Source organism: Bactrocera latifrons, unplaced genomic scaffold, assembly GCF_001853355.1.
Source record: "Bactrocera latifrons isolate USDA-ARS-PBARC rearing strain unplaced genomic scaffold, ASM185335v1 scaffold_464, whole genome shotgun sequence".
NCBI classification, from domain to species: domain Eukaryota; kingdom Metazoa; phylum Arthropoda; class Insecta; order Diptera; family Tephritidae; genus Bactrocera; species Bactrocera latifrons.
The window spans coordinates 118,628-138,805 of NW_017537117.1; the positions used below are offsets into that span (position 1 = coordinate 118,628).

General features: G+C 33.1%; 1 protein-coding gene across 2 annotated transcripts in view; it reads right to left on the reverse strand.

Annotated features, from left to right (window-relative positions):
- Positions 1-20,178, reverse strand: part of LOC108973171 (protein trapped in endoderm-1) — an 80,489-nt gene that overhangs the window by 25,224 nt on the left and 35,087 nt on the right. For both annotated transcript variants that reach the window (XM_018940237.1, XM_018940238.1), the window contains one exon: positions 14,133-14,218. In XM_018940237.1, coding sequence (XP_018795782.1) covers positions 14,133-14,217 — 85 coding nt within the window. In that variant the 5' untranslated portion in view covers position 14,218. The remainder of the gene's footprint in view (positions 1-14,132; positions 14,219-20,178) is intronic.

A 20,178-nucleotide genomic window follows, 5' to 3' on the forward strand; every position in this document is an offset into this window, starting at 1 on the left:
ATATTTCAAAAAGTTACGAATACAAACCGTTTTATGTTTTCTGTCTCTTAATTGTAAGAAAGAAAACTCACCACCGAGAAATCTAAGAACAAGGCTGCATTTTATTAATATGAACTTACTACATAAGGAATATCTGACTATCAGTAAATGATATTTTAATGGGCGAAACATGACACACTATGGCGTTTAAATCAAATATTAGTAAATATATGTCATTAATAAATAATTTCCTTCTATATTTAGCAACAATATTTATAGCTTTAGCTATTTATTAGAATACATTTGCTAAGTATTTACTACCTCAATATATACAGCACTGCGTTGCTACCTCTGAAAATCCAAGATGGCCGCTATTCACCCCTCAGAAAGCTACCACGAAAAGGTTATCTACTGTATATACTGTGGTTATGCGCTTAGCAACGCATTTTGCGATTCATTTTTATATTATAGATAGTACATAAGTATTACAAATTAGGGTGGGTAAAAAAAAACTAATACTTTTTGTGCTTGGTACTTTGAAAAATAGGTTATTAAATACTTCTAAGAAAACCGTTCCTTTTACTTTTCATTGATGTTTGATGATGGTTATCTTGTAAACTTTAACTTAAACGAAAAATTAAACATAAATTATGATATTGCCTATGTTTTGAACGTTTTAACTTAATTTAAAACCTAATTATAGTACTATTTTCTTTTACAAGCTGATGGCTTAACCGCTAGTGCTATGTATATATAAATTGTAATTGTAATTAATTTACTTTTCTCAATTATTATTAAAAAAATATTTTCTTTTATTTGCAATTAACAGCAAATTATAAGCTTGGAAATAATTCGATACCCGATTTCTTTAATTTTTAGCATGAAATCTTAAATATTGTTTACTTACTGCCGATTAAATGTTTTATACATATAGAATATTAAGCTGTACAATCAAAGGTGTGTTTTGGGGTGATTTCATCTAATTTTGTCATTAAACTAAAATATGTCTTAGAAGATATTTAAACACAAATTTATTAAGAGACATCACCTATTAACTAATGGTTCGGTATAAATACAAGTAAAAAAGTATAATTAACTCGAAAATAATTATTGCAATATTTCATCCACACTATTAATGAAAGCTATTCAGCCTTATCTTCGTGTGACGCCATTCTCAATTGAATAATAATTTGTGTTTTTTTATCGTGAATTAGACACGGAAAATCTCCCATAGTCTAAAATTTGTGCTAATCGTAGATGTATTTTTATTTATGTGAATCCACAAAGTTTATTCACCAAAAATAAAAATAAAATGTAAGTATATATTATACTATTTAATAGATTTTTTCTTTACTTAATGACAAACTAAAAAAAAAAGAGTTTAGACATAATTGGCTTATCTTACTATGATTTAAACATGATTATAACAATATATAATTAGAGGGGAAAATTAAGGAAAAAACCTCCTTTGTAGAAAAAAAGAAATAATATTAAAAAAAAATCTATATATAAATCTATGTATAGTTAGGAAACAAGTTCAATTATGTGTTAATAAACTTTCAGTTATAATTTTTCATTAATATACGAATTCTGTCCGAAACTAGATCTATATTAGGACAAGGGGAAGACTAGTTTCAGTTTTAAAAGTTTGTTTTGCATCACGTACAAATTCGCAATAATGTTCCAGGCTGACGCTCCATAGAAAGTTATGTGTTGAAAATTTTATTTAAAAATTAACAGTTTTTTGTAAGTATTCAGAACGGATTGACCACTCGTGCACTCTGCTACGGGATAGACAATCATCGCCATAAACTTGTTTCATCAATTGAAACATTTCGGTAAACGTTTTAACAATTTTAAAACAAAGTTTAATGTTGGCTCTTTGTTCGAAGCTCATTTTCGCACCAATAACATAAACATACTGACACTTAAAACACAATAATTTTACTTCCAAAATCATGAAATTCTCACTGGACAATTGATAAAGATAGCAGATTCTAACGCACCTTATATGTATTAAATATGTAAATTATCACTTAGTTATAGCCTATCTTTTAGAACATGTTGCTAAAGCATATAATAGTTTTGTTCAGCTAACGGTTGTTTATATCACCTAATTAAGATATCTTGATGAAATCCGGTTAACATGTTCCTTGCTAAAAAGCTAAGAACAAGTTCGTAGATAACAAGCTCGTAAACTACATTACCCGAAAATTTATAAAGTGCCATAACTAAGCACTAAATTAAGATAAGTAACTTTAATTTGCCACGGGGGAAACGCAGTAGGAAGGGACACTTGTGGGCTAAAAATTTCTCTACACCTGCTTAAGATACAAGAAAAATCTCTTAGTCACTCTGACACAAAATAGATGAAAGCGGTAACCCCGGCCTCTCCCCATATAGTAGTTATATTAAAAATTACTAAAAGAGCGATACATAAATAGACGAGAGATCTTAAATATTACATTCGAGATGGCACAAGAGGGCTTTACAGGAGACGGGGCCAAAATTAGACGGTGTAACTTGTCAATTGATATGTTTTTTTGCCAAATTCCTTTTTTTATTCAACATAGTTCCTTTCAAGGGTGATACACTGCTCATAGCGACCTTCCAGCTTTTCGATACCCTTTTTTAGTACGATTTGTCCGGTGCATTGTCTTGGTGAAACAGCACTTTAATTTTTTTAATGCGATGTTATTGGTCCGTCCTTTTTCAAGATAGCCAATAATAATTGTTCCAAGCACATCACAAAATACAGTCGTGCTTTGGAGCGGATTTATCGTGTGCAGTGCACTCGGAGGACCTTCGATTGGACTTCGAATTGAAATCTATTGTGCGAGTATAAAAATAATTTCGGATATCGTTAATGAGAACAAAATAGAGAAGGTGCCCACAACGAAAAAACCAAATTTTCCTCGGAATCTCCGCTGATTGTTACCACATGTAGTCCATTAAATACGATTCGATCCGTACAATGCAAAACACGACAGACGGTTACATGCGTCCCGAAATGGCCCGGATTTTAATATACCCTGATTGGAGCAGTCGATTTTGTGATCCTTTGGGGAACACCAGTGTCCCCCTGATCAGTGATGACACTGAGGCAAACACGAGCCAGCGAAATGTAACACTTACAATGAATTGAGCCATTTAAAGACATAAAGAATTATGCCGAAAGTTATATCGCTGTCAACACACGATTGCGACAACTATTCATATACCACCGCCCCTACCACTGAAAGGGTTCTCAAGAGCATAACAAGGTAGCAGTCATCCCATCCTTAACCGTCATCGCGCTTCAAATCACGCGGTTTCTACAGGTTTTAACGTTATTCCTATTAGGCCGGGTCTTCATTCCGAAAATAAACCAGTGACCCTGGAGTCTCAGGAACATGTTATCCAACAGGATATAACCAAAACATGGGTGCGTTGTTTGATGAAGTTGGCTTACATAATAAATATCCATATCCATAATAAATTGTGGCTCCACCACACTAATGGCTACATGTAAATCTTCAAAAATCTTAGCACGGTTAATGATGTTCTGATAAATAGCTAAAATTGATGCACCTTCGCATCAGAACACTATACATAATGTTTGTATTGATAAAACAAGAGATTAGCAAATTAGCCAGATTGATCCCTCTAATTCACCATAAACTGATGAAATAGCTAAAGCACCTCAAGTCCTATCTTTTCGCAGATACCGTCCATTATACGTCAATGACATTCAACTTTTGAAAATCGACTTTTAAGTTTCTAATTAGACTCTAGTTTCGGCCTCCATTTTTTCTTAGGATGCTTAATGCAATTTATAGCACAAATTTATTTTTGTGAATTTATAGTCAACTGTGAGGAACCAAAACCAGCACCTACGCAATGAAATCTAAGATGAATTGTTAATTCTTGACAATCCAACCATTATTGAAAGTATGCCCGATAAAATTGAACTTAATATCAAAAGGGCATTATAAATTTGAACTAAACTAAACTAAATCATTATGAAACAATAATGAACCAGTAAAAAAAGGAAAGCTGAACTATCTCCTGAGCTTGTGGTACCAGCTACGTCAAATACCATAAAAGAAGTCGAAAGAAATCAAACAGAAACGAAAATCTCACGACTTCCTCCAATAATGATTTCGGGTGACTGTGAATACCAAAAAATATATTAAATTACGAATGATGAGGCAAAAAAAAGCATTTACTATTAAGCTCCTAAATAATAATATATATAAAATAAATGCATCAGACTCAGATGATTATAGAAGGTTAACCAAAACTCTGCGTACAAAGAATTTACCGTGGGTTTCTTATGAAAATAAGCAATCTCGTCCAATTGAGGTAATGGTTAAAAATTTACATCTTTTAAACGAGCCAAAGGCTATAATATCAGACCTTCATAAGAAGGGATTCAAAGCTATAAAGGCAGTCAACAAACTGAAATGGAAGACGAAAGAGCCGTTAGGTATGTTTCTTCTTACTTTCGATACAACAGAAAATATAAATAACATATATGCAATAAAAACCATATTGCATTCAGTTGTTGTCATTGAGGCCGTAAAGCAGTCAAAGCTCATACCACAATGCAAACTGTGTCAATCATATGGACATACTCCCAAATACTGCAAGCAAGATGTGTGAAGTGTGCGGGAAAGTAAAAGACCCTAAAGTATCAAAAACCTAATCACAATCAACCAAAATGTTGTAACTGTGATGAGGCTCATCCTGCTAACTACAGAGGATGCATAGTTGCGAAAGAACTGCAAAAGATTCGTGACCAAAGAACTGGTACAAAGAAAGACGACCCACGTCCTAAAAGCTCGGTTGTAAAAGATACCAAAAGCCACCCAGTAAAAGCAAAACCCCAACCAATGGCTAAAAATAAAGTTTCAACAGCTAATGAGCTTGCGAATAACGCAAGTTGTAAAAGAGCACACTGGTTCAAATGCATTCTTCAACAAATCTTAGAAAAGCTTACAAAACAAAATGAGTTTACCACTGCACTTGAGAAGAGGCTTCAGAAGCTCGAAAAAGCAGTACAAAACAATAAATAAATTTGACAAAATTCTTAAAAATTATGCTATGGAACGAAAATGGTCTTACTAAACATCAAAATGAGCTAGAAACATTACTCGCTAATATCTGAGACCCATTTTAGCAAGCAAACTTACATTAAATTCAGAAACTTCGAAATGTATCATGCAATACATCCGAACAATTGTGCTCGCGGATGAGCTGCTATTATAAGAAGCAACATAAAACACCACGAAGAAAACCACATATCTACAGATGAATTTCAAGTCATAACAGTCACGATAGATAGTGACATGAACTTGTCCCTTACAGCAGTTTACAGTCCCCCAAGACATGAAATAAAATGACATAGCTATCTAGAACTGATCAATAGCTATAAAAACTGGTTTATAATGGGTGGTGATTATAATGCGAAACATACTTAAAAATTCTCAAGCGTTTTTGAGAAGCGAAAATATAACTTAGGGAATGCGCGAATAAAATATTTTAAGAAGTCTAATTGCCTGTCACGAAAATTACGATTAAAATGAAAACGCGTGCGTACGGTTCCACAGTTCAATTACAAGAGAGAGTTCTTTATTTCTTAATCTAATTGCTAAGTCTAAATCTTAAAAATAACGGCCTAAACTAGTGGTAATATAAATATGWATTAAAAAGGGGTAAGTATAATCATTCTCAACTTTCGTTAAATAKTGTAAGAGATTATGGTAAGTATTAAGGTAAGTAATAGATTGGTATTATGAATGCATTATTCAGGTAGGTATTTTACAATAGACTTTCTTAATTTCAATATTTTATAATTTTTATAATTCAATTTTCTTAATTCTAATTTTAGGTTTACGTATATATCTTGTCGCTTGACGCAACACCGGCCACCTTGACAGGATCAGATTCCTTCAATATCCAGTGGAAGCATGGCCAGTTTGTGGATGGGACGCTTAATCGTGCCCGTCTTGGTTGCTACGTCTGCGACCCAGCACCTTGCCGTCTTGCCCTTCGACGGTTGCGACAACGTGCCGCCGCAGCAGTGGGTACCAGGGCGCTCGAGGCTTATAACCACAAAAGGCAGAGAGTTATTGAAAGCTCTTCAATTGACTGGATGCAATATCATGTCTACTGGCCAACAGATCCACTTAAAACACCAGATCTTATTGATTTTTTCATTATAAAACATATCTCAAATTATATTTGCATAGAAAGCAGTTTGGATATGGCTTCTGACCATTCACCGGTATATTTAACACTAAACGAAAGTGTTGTTATTAAGGAACCTCCGTTTTCGCTAACAAATAAGAATACTGACTGGGAATACTTTAAGCAAATGCTATCCAATGTTGATAGTCATGTAAACATAAGTTGTAATTCTGAGCTAGATAACGAAATCATGAATTTGACAAATACAATTCAATATGAAGCCTGGAGTAGTACACCAATCAAAAGAAACGTAAGAGCAGGTCATAAGTATATCAAAGAAATTAAAGAAATGGTAGCAGAAAAACGCCGATTACGCCGAAAGTATCAACAAACAAGATTGTGTAAAAAACTTGCCAATAAGATAAAGGCATTTAAAAATATAACTCTCAGCTATTATCTGAAAAGTTTATCTAACGACCATAGGAATGATTATTCACTTTGGAAGTGTACAAACAATTTTTCTTTTTATTTTCAATGCAGCAGAAATGGAACCTCATTCTTACGAGAATTATACGGAAATTCCTCTAACAACTAACGATGAGGTATGTGCAGAAATAAAAAAACTGAAGTCTAAAAATCGCCTGGGTTTGATCTTATTACCAGTGAAATACTAAAACAGCTTCCTCACAACGGTATATGTAAAATTACTGCCATAATGAATGCTACTATAAATCTTCAATACGTATGCATTTATTGGAAAACTGCAATAAACCTGGTAAGCCAGAGCATGAAATTACTTCGTATCGGCCCATATCTCATCTGCCAATACTCTCAAAACTATTGGAAAAACTGCTTGCTGTGCGTATTAACAACATAATTGAAGAGAGGAAGCTGATACCGCCGCATCAGTTTGGCTTTCGAAAAAATCACTCCACTCGGAATTGACTCAGTTGCTGCATCAATCAAAAAATATGCAAAGTCTCATATGGAAAGACTTTCTGACCATATGAACACTGAAGCCAGGGCTTGAGCGCAAAAAACCGTTTCACCTTATACAGTAACCATATTCTCTGCAATTTATGCGCAGAGCACCATTAATTATTTTGTATTATACAATAAGTAGTTCCAATGACATTGAAATAAAAAAATTAAAAAAAAAAAATGAATTTGAGCAATAGATACTTAAGAATTTTTTTCAACAATGTCATTGTAAAATACAAAATTTGTAAGTGAGTAAAATATAAGTATACGAATTTAAAGATATGTATTTGGTAGATTACTATAAGTAATATTACTTCATATTATTACTTACTGCTGTTTTTACTTCTTCTCGACAAAACGCCTGGCTTAATCAAATTTGGTTTGAAGTTATCTGACACCCTGGATTAAGGAGGCGTTAAGGTTTTTAAGGCCAAAAAAGGGTTTTTTTGAACTTCTTTCTTAAATATGTATTGAGTAATTTTATTCGGACCTTTTGTACATTATTGACCATACATTCGACAATATGGTGTAATTTTTTCATGCAGAAATATTGAAGCATAAGCCGGAAACAGAGTTATTCCCACAAAGACATGACTAAAAAACTTTTAATGGTGTTCACAATAGCTCAGCTGGAAATTATCCGAAAATAGAAACCAAGAAAAATTAGTAAAATAATAATGAAATATTCCCCCAATGGTTCACTACTGTTTTTTTTTTTAATTCAAAATTTTTTGGGGGCCATTTAAAGTGAAAAGTGGTATTTTCTACTAAAAAATTTGGCCATTTTGTGGGTGGAAAACATCCTTAATGTAAAAAATACTAAACGATGGGGGGAGATATTTTATGTATCAAAAATTTGTACAAAGTTTGAAATGAATCGGTCAAGTAATGATGAAATGACAGTGAAACTTTGAAAAAGTAGTTATGAGAAAAATGCGTCTAAAATTTATAAACTAAAAAGGGGCCGAAAAAAATTAGCCTATTTTGTGAAAAGCGTGCTCATTAATTTACTGAATAAAATTACTCAATCCGTATTTAAGAAATAAAGAAACCCTTAAATAAAATATATCTTATTCCCATTGGAAAATCGATAAAAATTAATTGCAATGTATTGGGAACTATTTAAAAAAAATTTTTAATTAAAACACTTTATTTAAAATGACGCTCAATCTGTACGTACACTCCTCGACCAATATCGAAGAGTACAAAAAGACATACTTAGATTTCAATATAAGCCGGGCGGAGTGTCGGGTGGTGCACATCACAAAAAATGTTGACCCGAACGGAAAGACAACGTTGTCGAAAGCATGCGATCTATAATTTGTTGTGTTCTTTTTATATATACATATTATTTTTTGCAGACAAATCAATAAATTACGTAAGTCAGCATGGGTTTGTTTCTGGTCGCTCAACTGTGTCAAATTTATCGGTTTTTAGCAATTATTGCATAGATTGTGTTTACACACATTTTTCTAAAGTGTGTGATAAAGTTTCACACAATATTCTAATTAAAAAATTATCGTCTATAGGTTTCACACTATCTTCATGCAGTGTATTAAGTCATATTTGCCCAATAGACGACGATGTGTTCTTATTATCGATCGGGTGTCATCCGATGCCACAAGGAAGCGTTTTAAGTCCCCTTCTCTTTATGCTGTTTATCAATTACATTTCTTGTTGTTTGTCTTTTGCTAACTTTTTCCTATATTAAGATGACTTAAAAATTTTCGCAATAATCATAAACTCCGATGATGTAATTAAACTTAATAGTTTTCATGATTGGTGCCTGAAATCGAAGCTTTTTCGGACGTAGCATCTTACATTCTACTTACAATATTTCAAATTGCGTTCTAAAATGCATAACTCAAACCAAAGATCTTGGGGTAATTTTTAACAATAGAAAATCTATGCAGTGTTCATTTTGAGACCATATTGCCTATCATCAATGAATAGGATTGAACGCGTTCAAAAGATTTTTCGTAAATTAGCCCTCGGCTCCTTAAAGTTTGTTGACGAAATACAATACAATATACATATCGTTTATTGCCTTTACATCTTAAATTACTGAAAGATCGACGGTCCGTTCTCTTCTTTCATTTTCTTTAAATGTTATTAATGGGGTATTGAATGTCCCTATTTACTAGGAAAAAGTAATCGAATTGAGATCCTCAGCGTTGTCTCAGATCTATTTGCTCATTTTATTGTAAAAAGGAGAATACTAAATTTAAAATTTAAACAAAATAATTCAAATTTTAAGTGTGTTTAAATCGGCTGTTAAAAGCAGCAAAATCAGCTTCCAACAGGATAACGACCCAAAATACACGTCGTATCTTGTACGTAAAGGGTTGTTATGGAATGGAGAATAGCTCCATATGTCTCGCAATCACCGGACATTAATCCTATTCAACATATTTGGAAAACCGTATTCTAAAACATAGATTTTTATCAAAAGAGTGCCTAACAACTGGCTTATGGACTTAGTGGTTCAAAATATCCGGAAATAATACTAGAAATTGAGTGGGGAGTATGCGTTGACATCTGGGGACAATAATTGCAACAAAATGAAGGCCAATAAAATAAGAAATGCATCTAAAACTATTGTAATTACTTTTGATTCATATAAATAATCATTAGTGTATGTAAACCTTTTTGATATAAATTAGGCACTTTTTTAGCTTTAGCATTACTTTTTTTATTTGCGAATACAAAAGAAAATTTTGATATGCTACATTTAATGTTAAATTTACGTGGATAAAATAAACTTGTTTTTTTTCTTTCATTTTAAAACAAATAAACGTGCCGTTATTTAATAGATCTAGGTGTATGTAAACTTTATTGATGCACTATATATACTTATGTATATAATGGGTATAAATATAAATATATAAGGACCAGCTGTTTCCGACGAGCCAATATGTAAGTAGTGACAAAGCGACCAACCTTCAACACCTATTACCACTCTTAGAGAATTTTTCCGCCTGTGCCAGGAATAAGGTTTTGCTTGCACGTTGTTCTATGACATATAGAAAGAATTATACCGCGCATGTCAAGCGTTCCAAGTCGTAGATGTGAAGAAAAAGAACAATTTCTGAGAAGTATGTGAGGCGATGGGGTTGCTGGAAGACGGTGGTCATTGAAACAAAACGATGGGAGAGCTCTTTGTAACTATGATAAACACCTGCGGACTCTCCAACCACCGGCAGTTATGGGACAAGTTAAAAAAATCTTTCACAAAAGACATTGCTTGTTGATACCAAGGGATAACCTGGTCAAAGATGTCAATTTTTAACGAAACGTTGAAAGTTATTTTGGATAAAATGTTTGCGATAGGTGCGCAGTTTTAGTATGCCTGCCCCACAAAGAACGGAAGAGCTGTCTATTGATTTGGTCACAGTTTGGTTACGATACTGTGGCTTTAGAAATTAAAGTCAACCAAACAGAGCAAGGGAGTCTTTTTCTTGGATGCAACAAGGGAAACCGGCAAAACTTTCTAAACTTGATCTCTAGTTGCTCCGTAATAGCCGCAATCTTGCTTAGTGATGACTGAATCGTAAACTCAGTATTCAAGCTCTCGCTGAACCTTGCCAGTGAAGAAACGCAGAGTTGCAACATCATCCAAAGAGGTGGTAGCGGTGCTCTATTGCAGTCGTGCAAACCGATCGTGTGAGATGAATACACAATGTCGTTTAGCGATTGAAGCACTAGATCGCAACTTACAAAACATTGGATGTAATCCAATCTTGATGAGTAGAGTAGTAGTCTGGTGACTTCCGGTGACGATGCCCATTATCGAGCGAGGTATCACAGTAGACGAAATAAACGCAAGTCTCAAGCCTTCGCCGTTGTAAGCTAAGGTAAAGTGGTTACTAGCATAAGGGTCCAGCTCTTCAATGATTAGGAGTCTGAACTCTTCGCATAACCGCATCTCGAGTTCGGCGAAGATCGCAGGCCAATGGAAACTAACGGCTAAATTAGCCTATTTAGCAAATTTGTTTGCTCGGAAGATAACCTTATTAATGAAGTATGCCCGAGTTTACAAAAAAACATGGTTAACGAGGGGTGGTTGTGCGAAAGAGCTACCATGCCGCCCAAAAACAAATTGGTACAAAAAATTAATAAAAGATTAGTAGTAGCAAGTTCTAGGTGAGTTGAGAACAGTGCAACAGTTACGGTGATGGCACTGACGACGCTGCTATATAAAATGTACAGCTCTTAAATTCCTTCGACAGGGGTGATCTCATCTCTCAACTCTCAACTCTCCCATTCCCATTTTTGTAAATTGATCTTTCCGATACACAAATTTAAATTATTTTTCTAAAAATGTGAATGTCGTTATTTTTACAGTTAGTACACAACATTTCCCCTAATAAACCGCGGCGAACAAATTGAAATCACATGACGAAATACGAAGTTTTCTCTTAAACCATTTAGAGAAATTCCAATCATGCTGTCCATATGCACCGTATAATATTTCAGTAATAACATATTTCAATATCATAACATGTCGTTTTAATAATTATATTATTGAACTGAATATAATCTAAGATCATATATTTTATTTTAATATACAGTGGTGCTCCAGTATAACGAACGCCCATATAACGAATGTTCAATATAACGCACGCTGTTTTTCAATACATTCATGACTCTATATAACAAAAGCTGGAAATTGGATGAACTCGATATATTACGAATGTATGGTGTTTGTATTTGGTTTTGGTTGTATTACAACAAAAAACAATGCAGGCAGTAAATACCCGTTAGTTCTTGTTATTATTGAGCTATTTTTTTTTAAAGAATTCTATTTATTTTTTTATGCCCGCTTCACTGCGCGAAATATCAGTTGTGAGTTCAAAGTGGTAAAGTGAGCATATCGCGTAAATTATTTAAAAACGCCTTCAATTCGAAAACGGCTTTGCTTGGGTGACAAATTAAAAATAATTGACGACAATAAAAAGGAAAAAACCCTGAAAAAAAAATCTCTTTGAAATATGGTATTCCAAAATCGAGTTTTTGCACAGTTTTAAAAAATTGCCGGTAAGTGATAAGAAGTGTAAAAGGTACACATCCTGGCACATTGAGACGACAATCGTTAAAGAAAGGCAAATATCATAGGATGGAAAAGGCTCTATATAAGTGGTTTGTCTCCCAGCGTGAAAAGCACGTACATATTAACAGCAATATTTTAAAGGCAAAAGATGTTCAAATCCATAATACAAAATATCCCAACGAAAATTTTAAGGCAAGTAATGTTTGGTTTTGTAAATTTAAAAAACGGTTTGGGATGCGAATTTTAAAAGAATCTGTCGAAAAACTGTCCTCCCAAGCTGATTTAGTGGTTTTAGTTTGCCGAACCAAACTCTAGTTCACGCTAATGAAGACAGAGCATCAAGAAACGAGTTACAATCCTTGCCTGCTCAATTGCAACGATAACAATGAAATTAAAGCCTCTTGTAATAGGAAAATCAAAAAACCCTCGWTCCTTTAAAAACAAAACACTTGCCGTGGACTATGCGTACTCAAAATCCGCGTGGATTAATATCTAAATTTTTAAAAACTGTTCTTTTAGAAAATTCGTGCTTCAGGCTTGTATATTACAACAAATTTCAATTCAATACTCCTTTTATATTTACATTATACTTTTAATTACAGGTTGAAGATTTTCTTGAAAGTCGAAATCTACCAAAGCGACCAATAATACACCTGGAAAACGCTCGTCATGAACCAGAATAAGATTTGGTGACTCCAGATGGAAAAATATGGACAGTGTTTATGCCGCCGAATGTAACGGCTCTAATTCAACCGATGGACCAGAACGCTATTCGTCTCACCAAATTATTTTACCGAAATTCTTTACTGAGCAGTGTAGTTCAAAAAGAAAATATAAACACAGCGTTAAAGGACCTCAGTTCAACTTATTGCTGCAGCTTGGGAAAAAGTTTCAAAAACATTTTAATTAATAAAACCACACCTGAAGATGAAGATGATGAGGACAATATACCTGTAGCAGATTTGCGATTCAGAGAAGACGTTTCTGTTATGGAGAGCACACTTTCTCTTATCCATACAATGTTTCCCCAGGTACGGTTTAACTTATGCATTTGTAGAAATAATTTAAATTAATATTCAAATAAAATTTTAGGCAAACTTCAACACAGATGATTTGGAAGCGTGGAACAGTGTAGACAATGTACTTGTAAAAGAGAACCCGAGTGCTGAAAATGAACTAGCTATAGAAATTTCGGAAGAGGAAATAAAGCATACTGATGCCATCGACTGCTTTGAGAAGTGTATCAAATGGTTTGAAGAAAACAACGTGGAACATGAAAAAATATTTTTATTGAAAAGCCTACATCAAAAGGCACAGGATCTCAAAATTTCTCGCCCACAAAAGCAAATGAGCATAAGAAATTTCTTTTCAGTTGAATAATGCTCATATTTTTGTTATATAATTCAACTTTTATTAATTTTATTGTACACATTTTCCATTGTATATGTATTTATTTCAACCAATGCTTATGAATTCATCAATAAATATTTATTTTTAAACATATTTAGTTTTCGTTTCCGATATAACGAATATTTCAGTTTAACGAACGGTTCCAACATTATATCATTCGTTATATTGGAGTACCACTGTACTTATATATTGTTATTATCAACGGTTCATTACACTCGACAATTTGTATATAGTACTGTATCACATTTATACGTATTTGTGCTGCTGCCTTTTTGAACAGTGAACAAAATGGCTCCAACAAACTGACCAAGTGATGATTAAATTAACAATGTTGCTTATAAAAAATCCGTTGCTGATATACCCTTGCCATATACATATATTCGCACATAAATATGTTTTGATTTACTTTTGTGCTCTGGGACTATTGGTTTTAAATATTTGTAAACATTTATGGGTTACTTTTTTAACAAATGTTCCGGTAATTTTAAATATACAGTTGTTAGTTAAATATTTAAAGGCACTTATTGACTGCTTTCCTTACCAAATGTACCGATGATTGCAAATATACTTGCGCAAATTGCAGCGAATAGGGTGGCAGCATGCGGATATATAATATTTTCTCCCATCCTGAAAAATTTAAACAAACAAAAATTTCATAAACCTTATTTAAAATGTATACTTATTTTAAATACTAATTAAATACCTCAATTATCTTGAATATATAAATTCAACAATGTTGCCTGAACTCAAATACAGAAATTCCCAAATATGCATGAACTCAGAAACAGGATTTTCTTATTAACTTATACTTATTGCTTTTTTAGGTTTGTTTGACTAACCGTGCGATTCTGTACTGTGATACAGTATCAAGTCTCTAAATTTGACAGAGACAATTTTTGAGACTTGAGACGATTTTGCTATTCTGTAAGTGATAGTCACAAACTCTATTACATTTCATTATTCAGAGATGTTTTTATACTTGAATGCAAATAAATATGTCGATAACAAATATTAAATTTTCTATAACATAGTCAAAAAACATAATTATCAATAAAAATAAAAATATATGTTGGCTTTGTTTCATAATATTAACGAAATTTATGTAAATTTATTTAATTTTAACCTTTTCGTGTTTGAGTTGCTTACAAAATATAAAAAAACGACAATCAATATTTATGGTGATCTCTATTCAGTATATTCAAAATGGCAGACAAGAGTTCTTTTTGGTTTTGTGACTTGCTAACTACCAGGTCTCAAATTTGAGGCAATATTTTGAGACTAAAGTGAATAGCAATTAGTCACAAATTGAGATTTTACCACAAAATGGCTCAAATAGAGACTAGAGACTGGTTACAGAATCCCACTATAAGGCTCTCTAACCAATTTGTAAAAAAAAAACTACAAAAGAAAAATTAAATTGCGGATAAGCAATGGGGAGTTTTCGGCTAAGAAAAAATAAGTAAAATTAATACCACCCTTGTGTGTATATACAAGACTAAATACATCGTATATAAATATACACTTTATAAATGACTATCGAATACCAATCATTGCCAACTGATTCACCAGTCACCATTTATTATACGTTACTACCGTTCATTATTATATTATACAGAAACGTCGAAATTAACTGACATTGAACTTGAATAAATGCCTGCAGTATTTTGCGGTGTTGAAGTTGTTAATATTCACACCATCCATACTAAATTACTATTTCCGAAAAAATCTCGAATTTTATTGAGCCGACGGGATTTCCCGAAGGTAATATTCTATATATATGTACTGTCAAGTAATACACACTCTTGTTTTACCCTAAACTAATTTAAACAAATAAGATAGGACTAAGTAAGACTGTAAACAAAGATTGAGCAAATTTTATTTTTCCCAATACTACATAATGTTATCATATACTAAAAAACTAAACATATAGAGTATAGTAAAAAACTAAACATATAGAGTAAAGTCACCCGGAAGTTCAAAATCTTTATATTAGGTATATGGGGCCTCAGAGATGTATTGACCTGATTCAAGCCATTTTTAACATACAGACATAGCATTGTCAGAGAAGTACTACTCCTGAATTTCAATTACATATCTCATACATTGACGAATATTTTTGATCAAAAGTCAACTATAGGTACTGGGATCCAAATATTCGGTACCTAGGGGATTGAACAGTTTTCATTGGATTTCAATAACTTTGATCACAAAGTGACATATACTAAAGGCGTTATTCATGCAAACTTTAATCCCGTTATATTAAATGCTTCGTGATTTGTATTCTGAAAAGTAAAAGAATCAGGTGGAATTTAAAATTGTAGTATATGAGAAGTAGGCGTGATTATTGTCCAATTTCGCCCATTTTCACGATGTGACATAGAAATATGAAAAATGCTAAATAAATGATAAATCGAAATCGGTCAGTCGGGTCGGTCGAGACATGCGATGGCGGTGCCACGTCCATCGTTCAATTTTTACCACGGTCTCTATTAAGCTTTGCCGTATCATCCCGGTGTCAAGTTTTTGTGTTTATGACACATTTAGTTAATGATTTATTGCGCTTTTAGTAGTTTTGAACAGTACTGTTATATTGGGATCCGATTTCACACCAATTTAGTATTCGTGCCGAGCGAATAATAACCAAATTCTTTAGCTAGCTTTAGTCGTTTAGGAGATATGTACATTAAACTTATTAGGGGGTGGGGTCACGCCCACTTTATGAAAAATTGTTTCCTACAGGTGCCCCTAGCTACTGCGATCCCCTGTGTCAAATATGAGTATATCTTAATTAGGTGCTTAGTTATGGCACTTTATAGGTTTTCGGTTAATGGCGATTTGTGGTCGTGGCAGTGGTCCTGAAATCCACATGTGAAGTTTCATCAAGATATCTCAATTTTTACTCAAGTTACATATAACCCTATATCTATGATGCATACAACCGTTAGGTGAACAAAACTATAATACTCTGTAGCAACTGGTTGCAAGAATATAAAATTAAACATTTATTGTTCGAAATATTTAGAGGTGCAGACCATTCATATTCAGCGCTAAGCAACAAAATTTTGAAGAAAATATGTCCACATAATATCACAATATGTAGAGTATATTGGGTGCAGAAAAAGGTGTGCGCTGATTGCACTAACATTTAACATTGTTCAGGTATACTTGAGAATATATCGTGTTTACAATTTCTTACATACAGGTATAACTCATGTGTTGACCGACATATTGTATCGATAGGGTAATTCGTAGACCAATTCCGCACAAAGCATTAAATGGTATATCCAATATTATACGACCCGTTAATATTGCTAAGAAATCTCACATATTGAACCATATATATAAGATCGGCTTTGGATATATACTAGTGTTCACAGTTTCTAAAACTATCAACGGTTTTGTAAGATTTGCTCTCGTATATTTTCAAAGCTTTATTTCAATTTTACATTATAATAATCAGAAAGCATTAGCTTTGCTCACTTTTAAATTCTTGATAACCGTTTGATAAATTAATGACATTAATAATTATATTTGAGGACGATCAAATATTCCACCTTTGAACTTTTCCATACTATACTTCGGAAGGTTTCTACAAATGTTTTTAAGCCAAACTAGGTATAGTATTAAAGAGCTGAGTTCATTTTGAGAAAATAAGTTTGGTGTAGATGTTTCACCTTCTTATTGACATCCATTTGTAGAGAAGATATCTAGTTCTAATTTGGAGAGAACATTTTTAACGCCATTCCCTATTGCGCATTTTTTTTTGTAATCTTCCTATTTTTTCTACGAAATACTGTGGAAAAAAAGCCAAACTCGAAAAAAAGCAATCGCGAAAATCAGTGATTTTTCGGAGGGTCATACTGAGATGATCCCTTAAGGACAAATAGCCAAAAGCCTTGGTTTGTTTATTTATATTTACATACCGCATGACGACAACGATCTGTTGAGAAGAGTTCTGGGAGAGGCCAATAAAGGATGCCAATTCTAGGCACAATGTTTGGGGATGCTCGGACACAAATGTAAGAGATGAATTACTTTGTGATTTTATATGTAGTGAAAACATATCTACTTTTAATAGGGGAAGCTTTCCCACTTTTGTGTATGCTAGCAGGAAACTACCTTCCTAATCTCGGAATAGATTCTTCTAGACTACTGGTCATAGATACACTAGGATATTTGAAAAATGTGAACCAATAGTTTGACAGCGAAAGGTGGTTGAAACTACTTCTTTGTGTTTACTTGGCATTGAACTATTCCACTGAAGAACTGGCACTGGGGAAGTTTCTAGAGGACTGACGGAGTTCTCTAGACCTTTTAGATGAACGTCACTTTATCCCGGAATTCATTTAAAACTTTCAAATCCTTCGGCCCTGATGTCATCATACCGGACAGTGGACGATTAAGCTGTTATGCAACTTGTTGACCCCCCATCTACACGAACTGTGTAAGATTAGGTCATGGACCTGGAGACTGGTTAAGGTTGAGTTTATAACGAAGGCCGCACTCACGTCAGTGCAAAGGGCACAATTCCGATTTCTTTGGCACTGCGATCTGAAGGCTCCGTTGGAAAGAAGATGTCCTCCTAATTAAAAAATATATAGGCAAATGCTTAGTTTAGAAGGTATATCTGACTTTAAAATTCAAAAATTCCCAAAATTCGAACATTCCAACAAGCTATTTCACTATATTTAACACACTTTATGCAGATCTTTTACTACTTCAAGTTCATTAAATTAAACTGTTCAAAATTTACACTTTATGCAGGTTTTATAAGTAAGAAATCTCTATTTTAAAAATCACTTTTTACACTCGTAGAGAGCATCATTTATATATGTGCTAATAATTAAGAGGAAATAGAGCGCTGCAAAATGATAATAAAATTCGTGAAGTTTATCTTTTTCGCTATAAATAAGTATTTTTCATACATATGGATATTTTCTTATTTAAATTTAATAAACAACTAAATAATATTTTGGGTACTCACCACCTGTCATAAAGCATCATAAAGCCATAAATTATAAACTTTTACACTTGTTTAAATGGATTGTTGGATTACAAACAAAAATGAGTTTACACAATTACGTAATAAAATAATAAAATACTTGGATTGCCCATGTATTGGCTCGACCAGAGTTATTTTTTTAAAAAGAAAGAAGTACTACGCAAAAGTATTTCAGTAATCCAGGGTATTGGCTCGACCAGGGTTATTTCTTTAGAGCGCTGTCGAGGTCGCCAACTAGAAAGGAGTACATTACATATAAAAAATTCTTTCCAAGATTTTTAAATCATAGCTTTAGTTAATAAAGAAAAAAGAATCACGCGAAAATACAAACAAAGAAGACACTGTCGTTAAACAATCCTTCATATTTTGTATTTAAGATGTGGCAACGCTCGTTTTCCTCATAATTGTAAACAATCTAACCTTTTCAACGATGAATGTGCTAAGTGATTATTAAAATTATAAATTTAGCTAATCCGCCGTCCAAGTAATAAGGGTGAAATGTGAACTTATGTTAATGTTTAGAGTGCATATTTAAATATACAAAGTGAAAAATTCCAAAAAAAAAGTTTAGTGAAATATTGAAAAATACTATGTATTTTTGAACAAATTTTTGAATTTTTAATCGGGAGTATTTTAAAAAATATAAGTATAGCAACATTACTACACCATTGGAGAACATGTACATATGTAATTATCTAAAAAAAATATATATATTTTATTCAGGGGCAACTATATGTTGGCCGGAGCTCCCGAAAATCAATTTAACAACTACATTGGCGTTCAAGGTTTAGGGACCTGTTTGTTTTTAATTTGCTCCGTGTATTCAGATTGTCCAAAAAGTAACCAATCAATATTAAAAAAAACCAAAAAAACACAATCAATAAAAATCAGTGCTCACAAATTATTATTAATAAACATATACAAATAGTGCATGAAATAAATAAAAACAAAAAAAAAATAATAATAATAATAACAACAATAATGAGTGCCTTCGCAGCCTCACCAGCAAAAAAAAAATGTAGCGGCAATGATGAGTTATCGCAGCGATCAGCCGAAATGAAAATTAAGCAAGCGTAGTCAGCAGAAGCAGCAGTAAACAACAATCGGGCAACAACAAATGCTTCAGCAGCAGATATTATGCAGGTACCAGCAAGCACCCGGACAGTGAAGGAAAACAAAAGACAAGGGGAGAATGTACCATGCAAAAAAAGGACCATCTGTTCAGACTGGTATTGACCGCTACGTAAATGTAAAAAGTACAATTAAATCAGCGGTCAATACAAAAAATATTTAATAAAATCATATACTACTACAAAATTTGCTATGTAGGAAATGAGCATAATAAGAATCTTTATATGGAAGGCTAACGGGGTTAACCAACATAAATTAGAGATTATCAGATTTCTGTCTGAAAAAAATATAGAAGTAATGCTTATATGAGAACCTCGTTTTAAAATTACAGATATGAAATTTTTTCGCCATTCACTTGGGAGTGGCCAGAAACGATTACTTTACCTATGGCTCTAGCAGCTCACGACTTCCGGTCTTTGACCAAGTATCATCTGGGTAGCCTTAGAACATCCGT